We start from the raw sequence: 23,643 nt of genomic DNA, 5'->3' as shown, positions 1-23,643 counted from the left end.
TTTTCCACACTACAGATTTGAAACATAATGTTGACCATAGAAACAGAGATATAAACACAAGCATGTTTTTTTTTGGTTTTTTTATGGGGCGTATTACGTGTATTTAAAGTGTGATATGTTTGGAAGCGATAACTATTCAATAACAGTGTGCCAATAATGAATAATGTCCTTTCTACCACATGCATTGCAGGATGACTGTGACAGTGATCGTGAAGTCATCAGTATGGTAAGATGCAAAAATATAAATGTAAGAGCTGCTTCATCATACATGTGTGCTTTTATTTTTTTTGTAAATCATTGATTTTTTTTTTCTCGTCTTTCTTTTCTTCCTTAGGACCTTAGCGAGTGTGATCCAGATGAATTTCTGTGCAACAATGAGCTGTTTGATTTCTTGGTAAACTTTTTTTCTTTGCCCTTTCAGGACTATTTCCCCCAGTTACAATTGTTAACCCCTTAACTACCAATGACATGCCTGACATGTCATTAAATAAGCTTACAGGGAAAAGAAAAAATGTCGATGCGCTAAGCTAGTCTCAGGCTCAAATGATACAAATGTATAATACGAGGCCTACCAAAAAGGTGTAAGCATGCTGCAAATACAGTGTATTGGCTGTACAATGTATACAAAAAACAAAAACATAAACGTAATATAAATAAGCAGTTTTTTGTGCCCACTATGTAGGCGGTGAGAGTAGGTTCTTACCCTATTGAGAGTGCGCCTTGACGTGGCGGGTGAGCTTAATTATGCTTTGGCCAATTCATAGAACCAAAACCTCTCATTTATATTATGTTTATATATTTGTTGCCAACTTTATTAGGGTAAGAAGCAAAGACAGTTTTTGTTTTTTTGTATTAAATAAGCTTAGAAAGCAATCTAAGATCGATTTTATTTGCTTAAATGGTATTGCTGTAATGCCACTGAAATTTACTGCAGGGTCCCATGTGGCCCCTTCCCTGGGCGTCAATGTCCACCATATACTATATGGCGGCAGATGCCTGATTTAAAAGATCTTAGGTGGAGATCAATGATCGGCTCTTAAGCTTTAGTGGTGTTGCTGAAATGCCTCAATAGCAAGGCATTCAGCGATATTGAAAAACCACTCCGGGATGACCACTCGAGATTTTGCCTCTCGCAAGATGGTGGTGCTGTTTAAAAAAAATAAATAAATAAATAAAGAAGTTTCCTTCTCTTCAGACCCTCCTGAGAACTCTGCATTCAACCATGCAAGTCACTGGAGCCCAGCTTTCTAATCACAAAAATAATTAAAAAGAAAACAAGAATGGTAACATTTAAAAACAATTATGCAGTCCTGTCATCATCAGGGGAACCATCCAGTTCCAACAAAATAAAAAAAAAAGTCCAAAAACATAAAACAAAGTTTATTTTTATGAGCAAGTGCTGAAATTAGTGGTGCATCTTCCCAAAAATCCTGGCATGGAAAGAGTTAAAATACTAGTATTTCAAATACCCAAGGGGTATTGTCTAGTTTAAAAAGAAATGTATGGTTTGATGGGGGCAAATTGAACTGGCCAGGTTCAAAGATATCCCAAATAGGGGATAGACGCAGACTGCCCAGATGACACCTCCCAAATGTGGCCTATTACCCCCCAAGCAACCTAACAAACCCATGCATGGGTGGTATCACTGTATGCAGAACACAGATTGGGGTGTTGTTTGACAGTGACATATACCAGGAGCTGTAAATACCTAATGTACAGTGACTACCACAAAGTTTTGACAAAGGCTGCTAGTAGAATTAGTGCACAGGAAAGGGTTACATACCAGTATTTGGGTATTTCTAAACTCAGGACAAATAGTAGAATCTATTTAGCAGTTTTTTTCATTAGATTTTTTTTTTCATTAGATTTTTTTTTTTGTAAATTAGATGATATGATCAAAAATGGTATCTGAAGAAAGCCCTTCTTGTTCTGGGAAAAAAAATATAACGTGTTAAAGTGTTAAAACAAAGGGTACAAAAAATTAAAAAAAACAGCCTTGTCCTTAATACGTAGTACTTTTAACAGTTGCAGTTTTCTTTTATTTAACAGATGCTTATGGTCTTGTTCCTAAGACAGGCTTTTCGATCCTTATTTAATTATGAATGAAGTAGCAGATAAAATACATTTTAGTTCTTGTCTCACATACATAGCACTTAATTCAATCTGTAAACTTTCTCTCTTTTATGAAAAATAACATCTCATTTTAACAACAAATAAACGAATAACTTTTATTGTTTTATTTTCTTCAGGATAGTTTTAAGATACTAAATAATGGTGATGTTCAGTTTGTCTTGAAAGTTACAGAGCGGTTTTCACATGCTTTAGTAAATCACAAGAAATCTGAAGAAGTCAGGAACACAATGGTACGTACCTCATCAAAAGAATGACATGTTAATATGAACTGTTTTCTCTTGCACATTAGAAGGCATTTGCGGGGGGGGGGGATATTAATCAAAATTGTAGGCTATTTTGCTCTAAAGCACAAAATATATATCTAAGTAAAAGGAAATTGTTGTGAATTTTCCATTTTGTAGTTTGTTGCACTATTTGAATTAAATTAAAGAGTCTCGGCTCATAACTTATTCCTTCATTGGCATATAGTGTAAGCATCAGATTTATTAAATTTAAATTGAGGCTTGATTAAGGTAAAGGTGTAGAAAATCAGTAATTAAATCAGGAAATCAATCATGTTTGAGTAGGGTCCTGTGGTTGATTTACCTCTGGAAATGTTTATATAATGCACCACGTAATCTTGGTTAAAGTGAATATTTTGTCACTGAAAATTGATATTAGAAAATACTGTCTGTTGTGTTTTTGTAGATGCATGATGTTGGTAACAAACCTCCATACCAGCAGTCATATGACCGGTCAAAAGAGCGACTAAACAAGAATCCAGGTAAAGTATACTTTTTTTGAAAGGAAATTATATTTCTTGCATCATTACCCTTCCTTTCATATCTTGTATTGGTTACATTGAAGCTGCTCATCCAGACACTTGTTGCTCACCTAATGAGCCATCTTTTGTGTCATGCCCAGAAACTAAAATCTGTGAACCTATATATCAGCCATAACATTATGACCACCTGCCTAATATTGCATAGGTCTCCCTATTTTACTGCCAAAACAGCCCTGAACCTTTGAGGCATGGACTCCACTAGACCTCTGAAGGTGTGCTGTGGTGTTTGTCCAGCATATCCCACAGATGCTCGTTTGGATTGAGATCTGGGGAATTTGGAGGCCAAGTCAAAACCTTGAACTCGCTGTTGTGTTCCTCAAGCCAATCCTGAACCATCTTTACTTTGTGGCTGAAATAAGTTAATGCCATCAGGGAATACTGTGTCAATGAAAGGGTGTACATGGTCTGCAACAATGTTGTGGTAGGTGGTATGTGTGAAAGTAACATCCACATGAATGGTAGGACCCAAGTTTTCCCAGCAGAACATTGCCCAAAGCATCACACTGCCTCTGTCTGTTTGCATTCCTTCCATGAATGCGTCCTGGTGCCATGTGTTCTCCAGGTAAGCGACGCACACGCACCCGGCCATCCACGTGATGTTAAAGAAAACGTGATTCATCAGACCAGACCACCTTCTTCCATTACTCTGTGGTCCAGTTCTTTTGCTCACGTGCCCATTGTAAGCACTTTCGGTAGTGCACAGGGGTCGGCATGGGAACCCTGACAGGTCTGCGGCTACACAGCCCCATAGGCAACAAACTGCGATGAACTGTGTTTTCTGACACGTTTCTATCAGAACCAGCAACAACTTTTTCGGCAATTTCATCTACAATAGCTCTTCTGGGCAAGCCGTTGTCCCCAACGTGCATCAATCAGCCTTGGCGGCCCCTGACCCTGTAGCCGGTTCACCGCTTTTCCTTCTTTGGACCACAATTGGTACTGACTACTGTATACTGGGAACACCACACAGGAACTGCAGTTTGGAGTTGCTCTGAGCCAGTCGTCTAGCCATCACAATTTGGCCTAGGGCTGCAAAAACAAATCGATAATGAAAATGTCATTATCAATTAGTTGATTATCGATTATAAAATGAGGGTTTTTTCAAAGCAAATGCTTTGAGAAATACCTTTCGTTTTATAATCCATTTCATTCAGTGTGACTCACAGCAGTTACTACTTACAGTCCTTCCCTGCAGTCACACTGACGATTGGCCCCGCCCATTTCCTATAGCATTCACATGGCTCAGCAATTCATCTAATAAATAAATTTACATTTATTTTTTTATCCGATGAATTGATTAATCAAAAAAATAATCGACCAACTAATCGATTATGAAAATAATCGTTAGTTGCAGCCCTAATTTGGCCCCTGTCAAAGTTGCTCAGATCTTTACGCTTGCCCATTTTTAATGCTTCTGACACATAAACTTTGGGGACGAAATGGTATGGCTCATTGGTGTTCCTTGCTGTATATTAATTATAAGGGATTAGTTTAACATAACGTCAGAACGGTGGTCATAATGTAATGGCTGATCTGTGTTCCTTGCTGTATATTACCGTATTTGCCCGAATATAGGCCGCACTTTTTTCCCCCCACTTTAAGCCTTTAAAGTGGGGGTGCGGCCTGTATTCGGGGTCTAGCGCCTGGGACATGCAGTTCCAGGGGGCCGGGCAGGCGGGGGAGTGCCGGCACGGGAGGCTGTCTAAGTGCATCGCGCAGAGGTTCACCGACAGCGGCGATGCGCATAAACAACCTCCACTGCCGGCACGTCTGCTCGGTGTGCACATCTCGGTGGGGGGGGGACAGAGTGGCAGTATATCTAAGGGGACACACACACAGAGTGGCAGCATGTCTCGTTGGGACACAGAGTGGCAGCATGTCTTGGGGGGGCACCTAACTTTTAGGGTGCGGCCTATACGGCCAATACGGTATTTATAAGGGATTAGTTTGACATAACATCAGAACAATCTCATCTCTAGCTTACAATAAGGTCAATCTTTGACATATATAATTCTTTGCCTCTAAATGCCAAACAATGAAGATCTGTGTTAGTGTTTGGTGCTACATAAATTCTCACTCTCTCAGACTCTCACTCTCGTTCATGAGGTTTATTGTTGGTCCGGGTGGATTGCCTTGTTACTGTGTACACGCTTTTGTGTATTTGTGCAACATTATCAATGCCACTGTGGGGTGGGCAGCCTTGCGTTTTCTTTTTTTCTTTCTTAGAACACGTTCTTAATTTATAACAGATAGTTACCCACAATAGCTTACATACATTATGCTTGATGCAGGCATATTTCTGTCACATTGCTAGACTAGTTTATGTCTGAAAAATCTTATGACATGTATACATGTCTGAACATTTAGTTATGGTTATAATGTATTGCTTTAGGAACAAATTACCAACAAAACCTACAAACTGATTCAAGCTCTAACAGAGGACCTGTTAATGAACAGAGATTGCACACTCAGTATCCATCAGGTATACTTGGGGTATTTATCTGGTTCTTTATACAACTTATACTAGTTTTGTTGACGTCTGTTAACTCACATTTTATGTATTTATCTTATTTGCAGAATTTGGCAGAAATTACAATCAAAACAATGAGCAGCCCAATCCTCAATATCAAAGAGGACATGTTACAGGGCCAAGACCAGCAGGGAGGCTGTCTACAACAACACATGATGGTATTTATCTAATTGTTTGAATGAATGTATACATTAACCCCTTAAGGACAATGGGCAGTCCCTAAACCCATTGAAAACAATGCATTTTGAGCCCCTACATGTACGGGCTTTGTCATTAAGGGGTTAATGATGTACACAGACGTACATATTATACTTGGTTTCCATTTCCTTTGCAGAACTTGGAAATTTTAATCAAAGGAAAAAGGTTCCCGATTCACAGTTTAATGGGGGGCCTATTAGGGAGTCAATGCCTTTGTTACACACTGCCCGGCCACCTTCTTCACATGAAGGTATTTAGCCCTCCTTTAAATGACCATCCACTCTTTCCTATTGTGTACGTTTTGGTTTTTTACAACTTTGATTTATCACTATACAAAAGGTGAACCAAATTATGGAGTGATTGCCCATTCAAACTTTAACAAAGGGACTGACTGTGGACCAAGGCCTCAGTTTCCTAGCGGGAGACCTTCAAATTTACATGAAGGTATTTCATTTTTTGATAAGTATCTGCAACATCATCTATATTATATGTATTATTTTCTTCACTTTTTGTTTGTTTAATATTTTGCCGAAGGTGGGCCAAATAACAACCTTAACAAGCAGGTTCCCAATGCGGAGTTTAACAGAGGCCCTCAAAGAGAACCAAGACCTATATTTCCCACTGCACAACCATCTCATATGTATAAAGGTGTTTATGTTTTTATTATTATTATGAAAAAATACAAATTTTTGTTTTTTTATTGCTGAGTATTTTTTTATTTTATTTGTATTCATATTTTTCAGAAGGTGGGCTTTTTACTTGGCTAGAGAAAAATATTTATACTTTAATTCTTTCTTTTCAGATGGTGTAACAAATTACAACCAAAACAAAATGGTTCCTAATTCACATATTAACAGAGGTCCTACGAAGGAATCAGGGTCTCGGTTCTCGATTGAGCGGAATCCTGATATGCAAGAAGGTATCTTTTTTGTTTTGTTTTTTAAGTTTGTTTTTATATTTGCATTATTGTGTACTATTTTTATAGTTCATCTACTTTCATGTACCCCATTTGTTTTGCCAAAGGACAAGTTAGAATATTTAATATTATGTTAGAAGTAAAAGCCCCCTTCCCAAAAAGACCTGAGTGTGGGATATGGATGCAAAAGGAACTGAGTTCAGGTGATTATTGGATGACCCTGCTAATGCATTGCCTTTACATTAAGTATACCTAGCCAACCACTAACTGTTATGCTGTTTTTCACTTTCCTGTGGCCTACACTTTGATGGCTGCCCAATAAAAATACCATTGCTATATAACTACAGTGGAGAGTTTATCCTGTAGGATAAGCTTGGTTGGCAGTGTCTAATTGGTCAATTTCAGTTTAAAAAAAAACCTTGCTTATTGACCTATACATTTTGTAGGGCCTGATAACCAGACTTATCTGCACTGGCTCTTCATAATGCATTACATTGGTGCAAACTCCTTGTTTACAGAATAAGGACATTCAAAACATTGGTATGTTTTTATCAAGTCAGACAAGTACCAACATGGAGCATTTTTGTCCAACCTTAGTGCAACGTTCAGTTGTAGAATTAAGAAATAAATTATAAATTATCGTTATAATCTAATCTGTATATTTTTATACATGATATAACCCTGAATTTTTTTTTCTACTACTTCCCCAACTTCAGGATAGCTATTTTTATGCTAACTCTTGTACCTTAAAAACTAGGAATTCCAATGCCATTTATTTGTATTTTATTCCTGCAATTTCCATTACGCTACAATCAGATTTTTAAGAAATATTTATATTGTTCAAAATATTGCAGTGCTACACCAAGATCTCACTTCTTTTTTTTTTTCTTTCTTTTTTTTTTTATAAATTGATCTTTAGGCAAATCATGTCTTTTACATTTTTTTACAGATTCTAATTACAAACATAATGAGAGTTTTCAAGCACCCCAGTTAAATAACAGGCAGCCTACTGGACCAAGATTTCCATCAGTGGTACCTCGTGCCCAGGGGCCCAACCTAATGCCACCTCCTATAGGTTCCTTCCCTTGCAGAGCTCCATTTCCTCGTGAAGTACAAAAAGAATCAGTATTTCGACCAAAGGGGTTGCCAACAGGATTGCCCACTGGCAAAGATGAAAACACTGCCAGGTTTTTTGATAGTATAAAGAACATGGAGGTTTCGGAGGTGGTTTCCACACTGAACAACATAGCTGCTACAAATCCGGTTTTCAAAGGTAATCTCAAAAATTGATTAGCACACATGTGAAGAATTATTCATGATCACACTAGATTGCAGTGATTGGCACATTGCTCAATAATATATAATGCTGTAATTATGTTGATTTGTTTGACCCTTGTTGGTTGATGGGCAAGTGAAACAGTAGGAGAGAACTGCTTGGATGAGGATGAGTTGCTTGAGTCAGGATGAGCTGTTGAGGTTGTTCAGGTGGCTTAGACAGGATCCTGGCTGATAGTGTTAAGAGGAAAGTTTGTATGCTTCTTAAAAGTGGTGGGTTTTCCGAGAGCTCTTCAAATTTACATATGAGGGAGAAAATCTGACAGAACAGGGAAGGGAATTCCAGAGAAGGGGGTACCGCAGGGGTGAAATCCTGGATATAGGGAACAGGAAGAGGTAATGATGGTAAAAGAGAGATGAAGGTCATGAGAAGATGTATTTGGGGTGTATTTGCAAAGGATGGTAGAGATATAAGTGGGTGCTGAGTTGTTGTGGGCGCTGTAGGTCAGGGGTTTGACTCTGAAGGGTATGGGGAGCCAACACTGGCAAGTTTCTCCATCCCCAAGGGTTTAGCCGGCCCTGTATAATGCGTAATTTATTTGGTGAGAATGTCAGAATCATTGACTTAACTATGTATTATACAGGGCTTGCCAAGCTGTTGTGTAGTGAAGTCAAGGATTTGATTCAACAGGAATCTGAGGATATTCCATAAACACTTTTTTTTTCCTCACACAGGAATTCATGTGCCAACAGTGATAAATTATTTGAAAGAAACAGGGAAGCTGAAAACTTCACGTGGACCCAGAAATCTTCAGTAATAGTTACAAACTATTAGGTTTTTTTTTCCCTTTTTAATCAGATGGTGGGACAATTTGTTTGTGCTTATATCTTACCAACAGAAAACATCAAAGCAATTATTTGCCTTGAATTGTATTTAAAATGTAATTTGAATTTGTTTCAGCAAAATGGTTACAAAAACTGTATTTTTAAAGAACTTCATACCTGCAATTTCTTTCTTATATAAAAAGTTGAGTTTTTATTTTTTTTTATGGAAACGACGATGTGCTATCTCTTATGATCTCAAGGGAAAGCTGGGTTATGAAGGGAAAGCTGGGTTATGAAGGTATATAGCATTTTTTCTAGGTCCCCTAAGTCTTATTTTTTGGTTCTCCACGCATATATAAAATTGTTGAAAGCTAAACCTTTTCTACTCTTGTGGTGTCCAGATTTCTGACACAGTTGCTACTTGGTTTATATGTACATAAAAATACAATTCTTTACAAAAAAAAATTGATTTTCTATTTTAGTACAACTGGTGCAAATCTACATCTTTTAAGCATGCCAGTCAAGGCAAGGTGGTCTCATGATGCCAACCATATCTTACACAGTTTTCTTTTCTTTTATATAGTGGAGATAATTAAATGTCTGTTTGCCAACTTTGTACACAATTCACAACTACTGACAGAATGCGGTCCTAGTCAGCGCACAATAGGTGTACTGTATCCAGTATCTCCATGGGATGCAGTATGTGAGCTACAGGGGAAAAACACTAACTGCTCCTGTAGGTATAACCCCGGCAACTTCTTCTGTTCCTACTACTATCATTGGAGATAGTGCTATTGTATTCGGAGGTAAGAGCAGACCCAGACACGCTTCCTAAGCCCCCAATCCTCTCTCTTCTTGGGGACAAGATATGTCTTCACCCTCCTTTCAATTTTGATTCATCTTGAGCCAGAAAAGGTTAAAAATGTTGACTACAATAGGGGTCTCTAAACTTGCGTAGGTAGGCAGGGTTTGAAAGTGATTCTTTCCTCAGGACAATATCAACAAGCTGCATAAAATCTGGAACTTTTGCCAATCTATTCTTCCAGCGCTGCAGAGGCCCCCACCCAGCCAGGGAAATTTTACTCTGGAATCTGCAGTCATCTGCAGAAAGTCATCTATAAAGCAGACGTTTCCCAAATCAGTTTATTCCTCCCTTCTGCTTGGAGACCACCTTCTATTCATTCAAGAAGCAATGGCATGCCATTCAGGGCAGTTCCAAAACAAATGCTCAGGTGTTTACTTATAGGCGATTCAAACTCTCATGGGATTGAGCTCTAGATATGTCCCTATGTTTTCAAAGGTGGTGGCATCACATCATGGTATCATGCTGCTCTACAGCTAGGTCATTTCCATCATTCATTATTTAGATTATTTTATCAGGGCACTGCTGTACAAAATGTGCCTTTGGGCTATCCAGGCTGCCCTGTGTAATCAACTGGAAACGAATATTATGGTTTCACTCCAATAAATTACATTTCTGGGTATGAACTTTGACTTTTCTACTTGATGACAGAATGCCTTATTCTTAGACTATACGGAGGCAGAATTCCCTGGTCAACAAGACATTAACCTGGGGAAATGGCTGCCCCATGGCATCCAGGAGTAACCCTCAGTCTTCCCCTTTTTATATACACTGTGCCTGTGTCACACTTTCCCAGTCACATGCATATATGCGTGCACTATTATTAGTGATGGGATCATACGGCTGAAGGAATAGGTCTTAACACAAAGAAAGGAAAAAAAATATGCAAACAATTCCACGTTTTTTATTCTATTTAACATGCATTATTACTGGTTGTTTCAGGCAGAGTTTTCAGTCGACCAGTTTCTTGCAACGTTCTTATTACAGCATCAACATCTATCCCTGTATTTAAAAGAAGAAAAACTTTAGGTACAATACACATTTCCTATAGGACCATGCTCTGAAATCTAAAATAAAATAATGGTTCAATTTGAAATACATTCTTGTAATGTGTCATTATTTGTACTGGCTCTTTTAATAGCTTTAACTATTATATATAGTATCTCACAAAAGTGAGTACATCACTCACATTTTGTAAATATTTTATTATACCTTTTCATGTGACAACACTGAAGAAATTATACTGTCATGTACAATGTAAAGTAGAGTGTACAGCCTGTATAACTGTACATTTGCTGTCCCCTCAACATAACTCAACACACAGCCATTAATGTCTAAACCTTGGCAACAAAAGTGAGTGCACTCTTAAGTGGAAATGTCCAAATTTGGCCTAATTAGCCATTTTCCGGTATCATGTGACTTGTTAGTGTAAATGGGGAGCAGGTGTGTTATCGCCCTCACAGTTTTTTTTTCATGTATTTTATGGATCTGTTTTTATGCATCTGCATTGACTGATACACGTGCACTGTAGTATAGCTATATACTAATATATATTATACACAAGCATGCTATTTGATCTTAGTTTTTACTGTATTTAAAACCTCCTCTAATCTAGGTTTAAGATAAAACATCTTGGAAAATGCTACATGAATCACAACTTCATATTACATACCTTTAGAAGCATTCATTTTAGAAAGCGCAGAAACCACTTCTTCAATTTCCAAGTTACATCGGTTTCCAAAAAAATAGGAAATAATAATATGTTCAAAGCATGGTGTCTCCGACGACACAATATTTTTATCATCTTGAAGTTTATATCTGGAGTTTTTAGAAGAAAATGATGCAGAGTCCTGTTTTCTATCTGGAGACTCTTTAAAATTCTCTTCTCTATATTTCTTCATTATATTTGTCTCCGTTGATGGTGAAACAGGACGCTTTCTGCTTGATGTGCTGGTTACCAAGTTGCCTGTAATTATAAAATTAGAAACGATAGCTTATCCCATGTACCGTGGCATAAAGAGTAACAAACGTTACATTTAGAGTCTCATTTATCTGCTCAACACACACAGAAGATCATAAGGACACCATAAACCCTGAGCTGTTTAATTTATTAGAAATACCATTATCTATTTTCTTAAAATAATCTTAAGCATATTGTAGGCTCTGGAGAATTACTGTGTCTCTTCTGTATTTAACCCTCCTGGAGGATGCAAAGATGACCAATATATGACTGCATGTAACATAGGGTTAGTGTGAGTATGCCACATGATGTATCAAGCCATGTGCCAAATGTATCCATCATGCAAAACCTCATTAAAATAAACTAGAAACAGAATTATACAAACTAATTCTGGGATGGACTGTGATTAAAGAACACAATATCTTCCAAGTCAGCTGAAAGGTCACCAGAAAAAACAAGTCAGTGGGGATTGTCTTTTGTGTAGCTAAAATAGCATGTGTTGTTATATATAACTATATTGTATGCATTTGCAATCAAGGTCAATATAACTCTGATCTGTTATTTATGATCTTCATCCCAGCTAGTTATTCTAGTCTACACCTCACTTGAGAGCCAATAAAATGTTTCCCATATATAAAACCAATTGTTAAGCTTTCTACTCTATGGTTTCACTTTTGCAAGGAACAATTTACCTGTATTATTTATAGAAAGGTCTTCTGACAATAGTTCAGTGGTTGAAACATCATTACTGCCTTCATCTGTACTATGTACTGTACCTGATATATTCTAAAAGATAAACACAAAATGTAAGATCAAAAGAAAGTCAATGGCTGGTAACGTGCGACCCAATAAATAGTCCATATTTTAGGTATTTTGTAAGTACTTTAACGTTCATTCTTTAGCCAGCCCAGTCACCTTTAGTAGAAGCTGTAGTGCATGTAGTGATTGAAATCAATGGGACAGCTTTACGTGCATGCATGCGCAAGGGGGGGTGTTTTTTTAGACTCCGTGGAACTCTTGCGAGAGCCAGTGCTGGAGCAGGTTAGTGGTGAATATCCTGCAGATGAGCTTTGGTTGGCCAAACTCATCTCCTACAAGCCTAGGAGCTGGGTGGTGGGGAAAGGGGCAAATGCATGGCATAGGGGTTGTGAGGAATCCTCCTGTGTATCTACAAGGGGACACAGATGGAGGCTGGAGCGCCATCCTTCTATTTTATAAATCGTGGGTTAAAATTCCATCTTTATGCTAGAAGTTGCTGATCTTTAAGGTGCTGGTGATGCCCAATCTTGGCCCTACAGCACTTACCTTGGAGCTTAAACGATTTTCCTCATATTCTGTTAAGGCGGCGGTGATGCGGCTAATGACATGTAAGACGAATGAAACGTCTGAGCTTTTTGTAATCTCAAAATTTTCCTAAACACAAAAAAACCCCGCAAATTACTTTTAAGTATAATTCGTTCATGAATCTGTGATGAACAAGTGAGCTGAAGCACTTCAACTTTTGTGCGGCTTACAACACATCATGGATAACATGGCTAGATCAAGTAGAGACAAATATTTTTGACATTTATAACAAATGAATTCAAGCAGCAGTAAATTAAGGTACATTAAACTACATCCCATGCATGTTTAAATTCCTTCACTGTGTTAGCCTCTAGCGTTTTTGCTGCGGCACCGTCCCACTTATCTAACATCATCTGACTAAAATAAATGTTCTTTACGTTACAACCCACAAACTTAAATTAAATGTCCTTATCAACATGAGGTAGGGGATAAGGTTTATAGGATACTGAAAGCCAGTTATTATAAATAGAAATGCTGAGAAAACTTTATTCGTGTTTTTTTTTTTTTTAAATATATAAAATGTAAAATCCCTACGCCAAAAGAGAAAGAAAAGGCTGTACCATGGACCTAACACATAAGAGATCCCTTCCTCCCTGGACACTGTATTAAGCCTGCCAATGCTAACTGGATATATATCTGGGGCTCAACAAATCCCAGTTGCCAGGTCGCCACGATGACAAGACATCGTTTCATGGCTGAACCTCCCATTTTCCCTCCCCTCAGTCCCAGCATGTTGAGTCTGAAGGCATAGATATGACATCATTCCCAGTGGGAGAAATGAAAACCAAAAAACAGCTCCTACATTTTTTGACTGGCTCCTAAATCCCAACCAAAATTGTCCACCTGTATTTATATTTTAATTGCTAAAGCTATCGTATGAAAAATGTTAACACTAAATCTGAAGATCACTTGCTTTCCCTATTAAATATAAACCATGGTAGAAAGGCTGTTTGAGGGGTAGAGAAGAAAGCACAATGCACGTTTCACCACCAAATACTGTGGCTTCCTCAGGGGGAACTTAAAGCGTCCCACTCTTTTAAGGATATCAGGGCAATCATTTGTAGGAGGAAACATGTCCTCACAGCATAATTAAAGAGGTGTTGCTGAAACTAACAGCTGAGTTTAAATTACTTTATTTTATGTGATGATCAAGTATATACTACATAATGAGGAAGAAGTACTGTGACAGCCACTCTATAGGTAGTTATTGCACTGGTATTTTCACTTGGTTCAAATAATAAGCTCATTTCCATAATTGAAGGTGCAACCTCCTATTTTGCATTTTCAATTGACTGACCATAATGATTTTCAGCTAGAAAAGTCTATTTCTCACCATTATATACGTTGCTCACTAAGTTGCAGTTATTGTGCTTTGTTGAAATGATCACCTACATTAGTGTTTTGCCACACACAAACACAGCACAGAAACAGAGCGCATGCTCATGATTAATACGTCCCTATCCTGTGCTCATAAAAATTAAAAGAGGTAAGAAGTGGCGACACAACCCCATCCCAACAAAATAATCAAACACGCTTACCAAGAAGTCCTTTAAATCTTTATTATTTCTAATCGAGAATCCATCATCCTTATCAGGAACCTACAGGAGCATTGAAAACAGAAATGTGATAAACCTGTCCACATAAAAGCACAAACTATATTCTGGTGATAAACACAAGCATGTGCTACATGGTTAAATTGAACTTGGAGAGAGGAGCTGTTCCTGGCACTGTTTAATGTGACACTAAACTTTTAACTTAAGGGTTAGGGTAACACGCAGTCTGCCTGCCTGGTACGGACACAGTGAGCTTCGGTACAATTGAAGACCAACTTCTTCAGAGTACAGCAGGGAAAAGGTAGCAAGGGCATTAGCAGTTAAAGGGACAGTTTTACCTTCCTGACCCCCCTAATTAAAGAATAATACATATTAAACTATTCTGACTACTAGTACTACTAACTAGAAGTTGCAGCCGTTTTGCTCCACCTCTGTGGCTAGGCCGTTCTGGTCACTGATTGGGTGCTTGAAGCAGCCAATAAGCGGCAGGAAAGTGCTCCAACTGAAATCAACGGGATCACATAGCTATCATATGCATTAAAGTGGAACTATACTGCAAACCTTACTTTTAATATATAAGCAATGTTTGCTTAATAGTTTTCCTTAGGGTTAAATTGAAAGTTTAGTGCCACTTAAAAGATCAAGTATTTTTAAAGTAGGACAATAGAGTTAAATAATTGTACTACAATATATTATTTTAACCACATGCCAACGTAGTCAAGTGCAGTTCACATTAATTAAAAACAGTTATACATAAAAAGGTCAACTGTCTCACCAGACATCCCTAAGGGAAGAACATAAATGGAAATGAGCTATGTTGCCTAGAAGCCCTACATTTTGCCACTAAATGAAGCCCTCTCAAGGATTTCTTTAAGATGGGCAAAGTCAATATGCATGTCAGGCTCCATTTACCTCATTGTCTTTGTCTTTCACGCATGGAACCTCTGTGTATAACGAACTATGGACATAACAAAAAATACAGAATTCCATTACACGAAAATGAAAACATCACAACTATTTTACACCAATATTCTATTTATGTGGTATCTCTCTACGAGTGGTTTTAAAACATAGCTTAAAGGGAACATTTGCCATCACTTATGTTTATAATATCTTACATGTAGGTATTTAAGCTTCACTTGCAGAAAACATTATAACCAATTTATGTTATGACAACAGGACCATGTGAATACTATGATATTTCCATGTATAAAGAGAGCAACACCAATAGCCCATTACCTAATTTCATGGTGCCAGTGTGCTTTAAAGCCACAAAGCCTGGAAGCTAAGAAAATAAGTAAACCTTGACTTTACATCTCCGTTATCAAGGCATTTCGCATTGGTATAAAATATACTCTTAATACATAAGTTTAATGAAGTACAGGAACAGGTTGCCTATCATATAGGTCAAAAGAGATTGTGTAAAAGACTGAAGCATTCCTTTACTGAAGAATTGTTCTAAATGCTCTAACCCAGGGGCGTCCAACATGTGGCCCTCGAGCTGCCAGGGCAACCGATCTTACGCAGGACGCACCTCGAGCCCTGCTACAACAAGAGCCCTGCTACTTACCTGTGGGAGGGTATTTTGTACTGCACAGAGGAAGCGGAACCCAGCAGAGTTCACGTGACATCACATAACTCTGCTCCAGTCTTGCTTCCTCTGTTCAGTACCAGAGAACGTAGAGGGAGGCCGCGCCCCCTGCTGAAGTCTGTGAGCGGCATCGAGGAGCTGCAGTGCAGGTAAGGGGGTGGGGAGGGTGTTTGAATGAGTATGCGTGATTGAGGGAATGAATCTGAGAATGAATGAGTATATGAATGAATGAGTGTGTGTGTGATAGCATGGATGTGTAAGTGCTGGAACCTAGGCATGATGGGACTGTGATTGCTGTTAGCAATCACACTCCTATCACGCCAAGTCAGCCAGCACATGCTGAAACCTGGCTAGCTGCCCCCCTTGTGTATTGATGCTGCCAGCAGTATGGGGTCTGCACATCACTTACAGCCACCCTGTACCAGCATGTACTGGCTGACTTGGCATGATAGGAGTGTGATTGCTAACAGCAATCACAGCAAGCACAGTCCCATCAAGCCTAAGTACCAGCATTTACTGGTTGCCTGGGTATGATAGGAGTGTTAGCAATCACACTCCTATCATGCCAAGTCATATTGCTATTTTTTTTGTCCAATTGCGGAGTGTTACCTACTTTTATTAAAAATTTGAGTTTTTATTATTATTTTTAAACCGTGAATGTTTTGGTCCAGAATTTTCATTTTGGTGCATCCCTAGAATAAATAGAACTATTTCATTTTTAATTATCCTGAATTTGTAGTCACAACACTTTCTAGGCCCAGAAATCAGTGAGAGGAAAAGTAAAGGTTTTGTGTCATTTACTTTATTTTAATCTGCATATTTTATTAAAGGCCATATTTTCTCACAGTGAAAAATGAGTGCGGCCCTCGCACCCATACAATTCTGATGAAGTGGCCCACTGCAAAAAAAACCTTGGACACCCCTGCTCTAACCAAAACACATAGGACTATGCTTACAAACAATCATTTCCTCGGTATCAGAAGACCATCTTGTTGTATATTTTTTAAAATGTATAAATGGTGTCAAAAGTAAGGGATGCCAGGGTTTTTCTATTTTAAGATATGTTGAAATTGGTTAAAAGAAACATTAAGCAATATTAAGTCCAGACCAAATTTATCAGAGCAACTACCACCAAGTCAGCCCAACAAACCACTTCCTTAACCCGAAAAACACCCAATCCATTAGCAACATTTCAGTTTTACACTAAAACCTATTTTGTATAGTATTTTAAAGCAGACTTTATTTCTTACAGCAGAATTCTCAAATTGAAAAAGGAGAAAATTTCACCAGTCCCAACATAGGGCAAAATCAACAAAACACTCACTACTGTCTACAAATAGATCTTACGTTACCTAATTTCTTCTCTTTTATCTGACTGTGAAAAATCTAAGGAGAAAACAGAAAATTAATTGTGTGTGTGTGTATATATATATATATATATATATATACACACACATTTTTCTGCTATGCTTCTATAATGTTACATTTCCCCGTGACAAAGCACTATGTAACATATTTACCTGCTCTGGAAAGATTTTCGATAACTTGCTCTGGATAACAGAGAAAAGTAAAACACATTTATAAAAGACACAGAATGTATTTATTGACCAAAATATAAGATCAAGCTGATGGTGGCCTTTCTGATAACAACAAAACACACATATAGAACAACAGAACTTTATTTAATCTTGTTATTCGCATTTTTCAACAAAAACACACAACAGATGAAAAAGTCAAAGTTCAAAGGAAAAAAGAAAAGACCAATAACAGCAAGTACCTGCTGACACTGGAACCTTTTTAATTGGAGTCTGCAGGAGAGTTTGGATTCAACCGACAAACATTATGTGATAAGCTTACCTTGTATAATTCAACTAACAGCGTGACTTAAATCATAAGGGACCCGCAATACTTACTTAGAAGTAAATATAAAAATAATTATACTCTTAGGGTCAAGCTCACAATCACAGTGAGGAGAGACACAGAGAACAGACAAATCTAGTGCTTACAAGCATTGCCTTTGACATCTGACTGTATCCGTGCATGTGATTGGGTATAAAAGAAATCACATGCATTGAAATGCTTAGAATCTTCATGGATAGCAACTGTAGACCCACAATCGGAGTGACACAGGAGTGTTTTTAAACAATGACATGCCAGGTACATCATGGGTCCTATAGGGACATCTAGGTGCCTGGTACATAAGTGGTAGCAAAGGCCTTAATGTATGTGAGGTTAAGTCTCACCTTATATTTACCTATTGTTTGCACTGAAATGCATAGAGAGATTCATAAGAATCCTCCCTGAGCGCATCTCTTGCAATGTGAATGTATAGCCAGCCTGCACAGATCATCCCAGCCAGTCAACATCAACGTTGGTCAGCATGAGATTTCCAAAGTGCCTAACATGTCACACTGCGTGCACAGAAAGAAAGCAATCTCCTGTCGGTAGATGGCTGCTTCCAGTGAAGTGTGAAGGGTATGATATGCAGTAGCTCTGGAGCAGCAGATTTTAGTGCATGTTAAAGAATTTACAAAGTACTTAATACATATTCATTGTTGGTGAGGTTGTTTGGGGCAGGAGTCTATCCCTTTAAATTAGAACGGGGGTGATACACACCCAATCCAACAATCCAAATAATTCCTGGCCCTGATATATTAAGTAGTATATGCTAATATAGAGCATCCTAAATTTATTTCACCCGAGTTCCTTTTCATCTCTGTAAACCAAAAACAACATACAGAGGACAGCTATTCTGTGCTTACCTAGCTCAGCTTGCAACTTTAAATCCTTTAACTGCAGAACAAATGGAAAATGTTAAGTAAAGAGCCACTGACAATCTAAAATTGATGGGATGGATACAATTCATTTAAATTATCATCAGTATTCCATACTTTACCCTCTGTTCTTTTACAATGTTTTGATTATCTTAGGTTATGTACATTTTCATTGGATAATGTATATGATGCTGCTTAGTCTGTTTATTATGTTGTCAGAACATCCTATTGTCTGCATTCACTTTTATTTATCCATTCTTGCTTTACACAGGAAATATACATGTTGTTTAATGATGATTAAATTAATCTCATAATTAGTTTTATTAGTAAATATGTTGATTTTAGCATATCTTACCTTGTGCGTAAGAAGAGTACAATGACTATCCCGGTTAAACGTGGTTAAAAACCATGTCCTGCAGGTCTAGTTTGAAATAAAATACAGATATAGATTATTACTGGTTATTTCTATTTCTAGTCCCTGGCCTTTGAACAGGCACACTAAACATATACATAAAAATAAAGATTGACTGGCCAGTCAACTGTACAACTTGCAAAACACAGGTCATTTATAGCCTATAGCCCACGGACTGTCTGGGAAAAAGTTCTGTTGCGTTAAGTAGTGTAGAGGCATGTGATCCTATACAAAAAAACGGACAATATCTTCTATAATTACATGTTATAAAAAAACAAGTTTGAAAATAAATATTTTCTAGCCTAATACAATACAGTAAGAAGGGAAAAATTACAAAGTTGATGTTATGTCAAAAAATAGATGAAATATTCAAAATCATCTATGATCTTTCATATGAACTAAAGCATTACCATTTATTTCACTTCTCAACTCTTACACCACAGTAGGGCTGCAACTAATGGTTTTACAAGTAAATATTAATTCACATATGAACTATTTTTTTCTTATTTAATAAAAGCTATGATTGAAAAAATTGCATTTCTTGTTTTTATTTCCTTATATCTGCCACTCTGTCCCCCAGATATGCCTTATTTCAGCATCAGATATGCCTTATGCCCCCCCCAGACTTGCCCCTGTGCTCCATACTCCCTGGTGTCTAGTGGGGGCAGCCGGTGGACATCTGCGATGGGCGTAGACAACCTATGCTGCTGCCCGCCACTTCTATGACAGAGCAAGTCCGTCATAGAAGCTGGGGCGGAAGTGGCGGGCAGAAGCAGAGGTTGTCTAAATGCATCGGGCAGACATTCACCGGCTGCCAGAGAGGATGATCCAGGTTCCCTGCAGCGCTGCTGGGATCTGGATTTTCTAATTCCTAGGGTACGCTACCTGGAGTTTCCTCTCTTTATCAAAGTTGTTTTTTTGTGATGAAGCTGCCTCCTTGACTTGCAGGAATATACTTTGATTGAACACTACGACATGAAAACTAATTGAAACGTAAAAGCATTCTTCTACATGTAACATGAACTACGCTCAAACAAAAACTAACATAATATTACATTACAAATATTACTAATTACATTATATTTATTTGTAAAGTGCCGTCCGATTCTGCAGCGCTGTTACATTGATTAGAACAATTTATAAACACATACAATAACAAACTGGTGCAAAGGAGAAGAGACCGTGCTCTTGCGAGCTTACAATCTAGTCGGTGGTTGTGGGGAGTGAGACAATAGGAGAGGAAGCAATGAACTTCTGTTCTGTTTCCAAGCAAAACACTATCTCAATGTAAGCTCAATAAGATGGTCAAACATTGATATTCAAGTAATTGGCAACAACTCCTTAGCAGGGACATAAAATAAAAAATCACTGTTAAAGGAATTTTGCAATAAAAAATACTTACAAAACAGGGGAATCCTTCCTTTGTTACTTTATACTCTGATATGCCAGATTGTTGTCTATGTTGACTCTACATAAGACAGAGATAGGAAATTTCAATACACTTACATAAATTATCTTTCACTAGGCCAAGGCGTAAATTTTTTTTTATTATAGTATAAACATTCAATAACATTTTATTGCCCCCCCTAAAATAACTTTTCCTGATAGGATATCAAAGAAACTGAAAGCCCAGAGATAACTTATGAAATGAACCAAAAAAAAAATGTGATCATTAGGTCTCTAGTCAAAGAGAGACTGTTCCCAGTCTATTCATGTCTCCCTCTTGTTACATCTGGCCTGTATAGGCTCCCTAGGTAAAACTAGGATAAAAAGGATTCGTAAGGTTTCTTCCGGTTCAGCATTTTTTTCAGCACTAAAATCTATGGTAATGGTATTTGCTGAGTAAAAGAAGCAATGAATATATATATACATAATAAGCCCGTTTTATATAAATGACAGCAGTCATTGACTGATTAACAAGCCACAACTATCCCACAGAAGCAACATATAAAAGATAAAAAGATGCATGGAAAGCGAAAAAAAAAATGTAAAAAATAAAATAAAACAATCACACGGACCTATACAAAGGAGCTGCTGAGCCTTACTTACGTCCACTATTTTCTGTTTTTGTTCTGTGTTAGAAGGAGTCTTGTTAAATTTGAATGAGATGATGGAACCAGCTGTAGATGTGGAAGGTGCATTGCTGTTGGACTTCCGGTCCATTTTGTGCCCACAGCTGTCTAGGTTCAGGATCCGGATTAGGAAATCTGATTTTAAAGCTTTTGCTGTCTCCTGGAGGACTATGGTGGGTTTGCTTTCATTAGCTAAATAACAGAATGAAATAAAAATATTCACCAGCCAGGATTGACAAAGCGTTACCGTGTAACTATTTAACACAAAAGACTAAATAAAAGGCATGACTACCATAAAAACGAAAACAAATGTTGTCTCTACAACGTGACAGGGTGTGCAAAGGCAGAGGGTGTGCGTTTTTTTTTAACCAGTGTGTAACAGGGAGAGATTATAGCTACTCCCAAGTTAATTTGCTCTTTCTTCCCTTCATCTCTAGACTGTTTGGCGGGTATGTGAATCACAATGTAACACAGCACTAAACATTGCAATAGTGAGTATAAAAAGAGAAAGAAATATGTTTATAAGTACAATTGTGAAAATGGGGGAAAAAAATCGAATCAATTAACATAACTGGCTGTTAAATAACATAAAAACTGAGGAAAGCTCACATAACCTAAAAGAAGAGTTCCTGACAATCCAAAATGTAAAATATACCATCAGAGCTCAATCCAAATATATTTGTTATAATAAAAATATATATTATTTAAATATTGAAGAACTATTACTTCCGAAAGAAAGGTTGCTGTAACAACCACTAGGGCGTAATATTCCGTACTCCCAATATTATATCTTCCCAACACATGGGAAATGAGGCTGTTTGCGAACAACCAGGACTCTCCCAAGACAACAGGAGTCAGAATTGCTGGCTTCAGTGCAAGTGTTGGAAAAACTCAGGACATTTCAACATTTAAATGGAAGTTTCCATAGCAACAGTGTCACTGCTAGGAGTGCTGATATCTGTAGTTGATGACCCACTGGGTCTGGACAGACACTGCTTGTGACTCCACCACCACTGAACGCATAGTGCTCTGCCACCGAGTGATCGGCTACAGGGAGGTCAGAGTCAGAAGAAGGGGGGTGGGGGGGCAAATATAACAGTGGCACTCATCATTTTGTCCAGATTTATCTATTCACGTGTTTTTAAAAGAAAACCTTGTAGTGATTTACGCAATAACATGTGTAAACTAATCATTACCCAGCTGGTATATTCCATTAGGGGACCGATTTACACCAATATACCACCAACTTACCTTCAAATGTAACGCGATGATGATTTCCTGTCTAAGTGTCTGCGAAGCGTTCACACTGTGTAGAAAGGCATTTAGCGAAACCGAGGTATTCACTTTCCGTTATAATCCGGAACCAAAGTTTGTCGTTCAGTTTTAGGAAGTAAAGGTAAACAACAAAAATGATGGGATACCGGAAGACGTCATCATCTTGTGCGTCTTCCGTAATGCGCCGTAAGGTATATTCCGGATGTGGAATGTCACCGTTTAGTGGTCCGTTTTTACTAGGCTTATTGCCACGGTTTTATATCACTTCATCAGAATTAAGTTTCGGTGATGTAGTATTATAGCTTGTAAAATGTACTAGTATATTATATAGCGCTATAGAATAGGATGGCGCTAAATAAAGCCAATAATAACGTATACAAAGAAAACATTTACTGCTCTACTGCAATAGTTTAAGGTTATCCTAATCGAGCATATGTATAAATAGGCGGTAAAGTCATTAAAAGGCCTTAGGGTATAGTGGCCAGTTAACAGCGTAAAATCTTGTAACGGTCATTGTTTTATATATATATATATATATATATATATATATATATATATATATATATATATATATACACACACACACACACACACACACCCTGTTGCTGTCATCGAGACATACCTGCATGCCATACCTCCTAACAGCCCCAATTACCGGGCTGTCCAACTCCCCCGGGTACTTGCTCAATAAAACTACATTTGTGGGCAGTGGGGATCATAGGTCAGTAAGGAAGATCTTTGTATATACCATAAGCGGACTATGGAGCTGTAAAATAATGGAGGTACGTACCACGTGACCTCACTTTACTAAGCACTGTGAGGGTGTGTGAGTTGACATACCTCTGGCCCCACCAACTCTCAGCACTGGCACTGCCTCTCTCACCTTTTGCCACGACCCTCAACACCGATGTCCCAAGCTAGACACCTGAAACTTGTGGGTTGTTTAAGATGACATGCATATTTCTGTCTCTGTATTCCTCACTTTCTTTTCTCTTTCTTTGCCTCTTTCTCCTCTTTCATTCATGTGTGTACATGTCATCTTGTGTTTGTAACCCTTTTGAGTACAAGATGCTGGGAAAATGTTTCTCCTTTTTGTTGGA

General features: G+C 37.9%; 2 protein-coding genes across 3 annotated transcripts; one reads left to right on the top strand and one right to left on the bottom strand.

Annotated features, from left to right (window-relative positions):
* Positions 1–163: 163 nt before the first annotated feature.
* On the top strand, positions 164–5,942 carry LOC128497657 (uncharacterized). The gene is made up of 7 exons (XM_053467821.1): positions 164–226; positions 335–394; positions 2,250–2,363; positions 2,821–2,896; positions 5,349–5,438; positions 5,534–5,644; positions 5,821–5,942. Exons 1-7 carry the CDS (start codon positions 164–166, stop codon positions 5,940–5,942), a joined length of 636 nt encoding a protein of 211 aa, XP_053323796.1.
* Positions 5,943–10,446: 4,504 nt separating this feature from the next.
* Positions 10,447–22,957, bottom strand: LOC128496919 (uncharacterized). Of its 2 annotated transcripts, XM_053466749.1 has the most exons (13): positions 22,520–22,777; positions 21,246–21,460; positions 20,599–20,664; positions 19,140–19,205; positions 18,773–18,803; positions 17,531–17,560; positions 17,363–17,396; positions 15,332–15,377; positions 14,405–14,464; positions 12,828–12,935; positions 12,215–12,308; positions 11,235–11,528; positions 10,447–10,564 (listed from the first exon to the last, which is right to left on the bottom strand). In XM_053466749.1, exons 2-13 carry the CDS (start codon positions 21,357–21,359, stop codon positions 10,476–10,478), a joined length of 1,032 nt encoding a protein of 343 aa, XP_053322724.1. In that variant the 5' UTR covers positions 21,360–21,460; positions 22,520–22,777; the 3' UTR covers positions 10,447–10,475. The 2 variants fall into 2 exon arrangements, with proteins under 2 accessions (XP_053322724.1, XP_053322725.1); XM_053466750.1 differs by lacking the exons at positions 10,447–10,564; positions 11,235–11,528; positions 12,215–12,308 and adding an exon at positions 12,524–12,682 and having other exon boundaries at positions 22,520–22,957.
* Between the last annotated feature and the right edge of the window lie 686 nt (positions 22,958–23,643).

This window comes from Spea bombifrons, chromosome 5, assembly GCF_027358695.1.
Source record: "Spea bombifrons isolate aSpeBom1 chromosome 5, aSpeBom1.2.pri, whole genome shotgun sequence".
NCBI lineage: Eukaryota > Metazoa > Chordata > Amphibia > Anura > Pelobatidae > Spea > Spea bombifrons.
The sequence above is the reverse complement of the archived record's forward strand: the minus strand, read 5'-3'. Positions and strand labels throughout refer to the sequence as shown.

Bases quoted from the DNA above. Each gene is read 5' to 3' on its own strand.
- LOC128497657 (XM_053467821.1), top strand. From the start codon at position 164: ATGTCCTTTCTACCACATGCATTGCAGGATGACTGTGACAGTGATCGT. The intron at 2,897-5,348 runs GTAAAGTATACT...GTATTGCTTTAG, and splicing joins GCGACTAAACAAGAATCCAG to GAACAAATTACCAACAAAAC. The intron at 5,645-5,820 runs GTATTTATCTAA...TTTCCTTTGCAG, and splicing joins GTCTACAACAACACATGATG to AACTTGGAAATTTTAATCAA.
- LOC128496919 (XM_053466749.1), bottom strand. From the start codon at position 21,359: ATGGACCGGAAGTCCAACAGCAATGCACCTTCCACATCTACAGCTGGT. The intron at 17,561-18,772 runs GTAAGCACAGAA...TCTGTTATCCAG, and splicing joins AAAGTTGCAAGCTGAGCTAG to AGCAAGTTATCGAAAATCTT. The intron at 12,936-14,404 runs GTAAGCGTGTTT...TTTTGTGTTTAG, and splicing joins AAGATTTAAAGGACTTCTTG to GAAAATTTTGAGATTACAAA.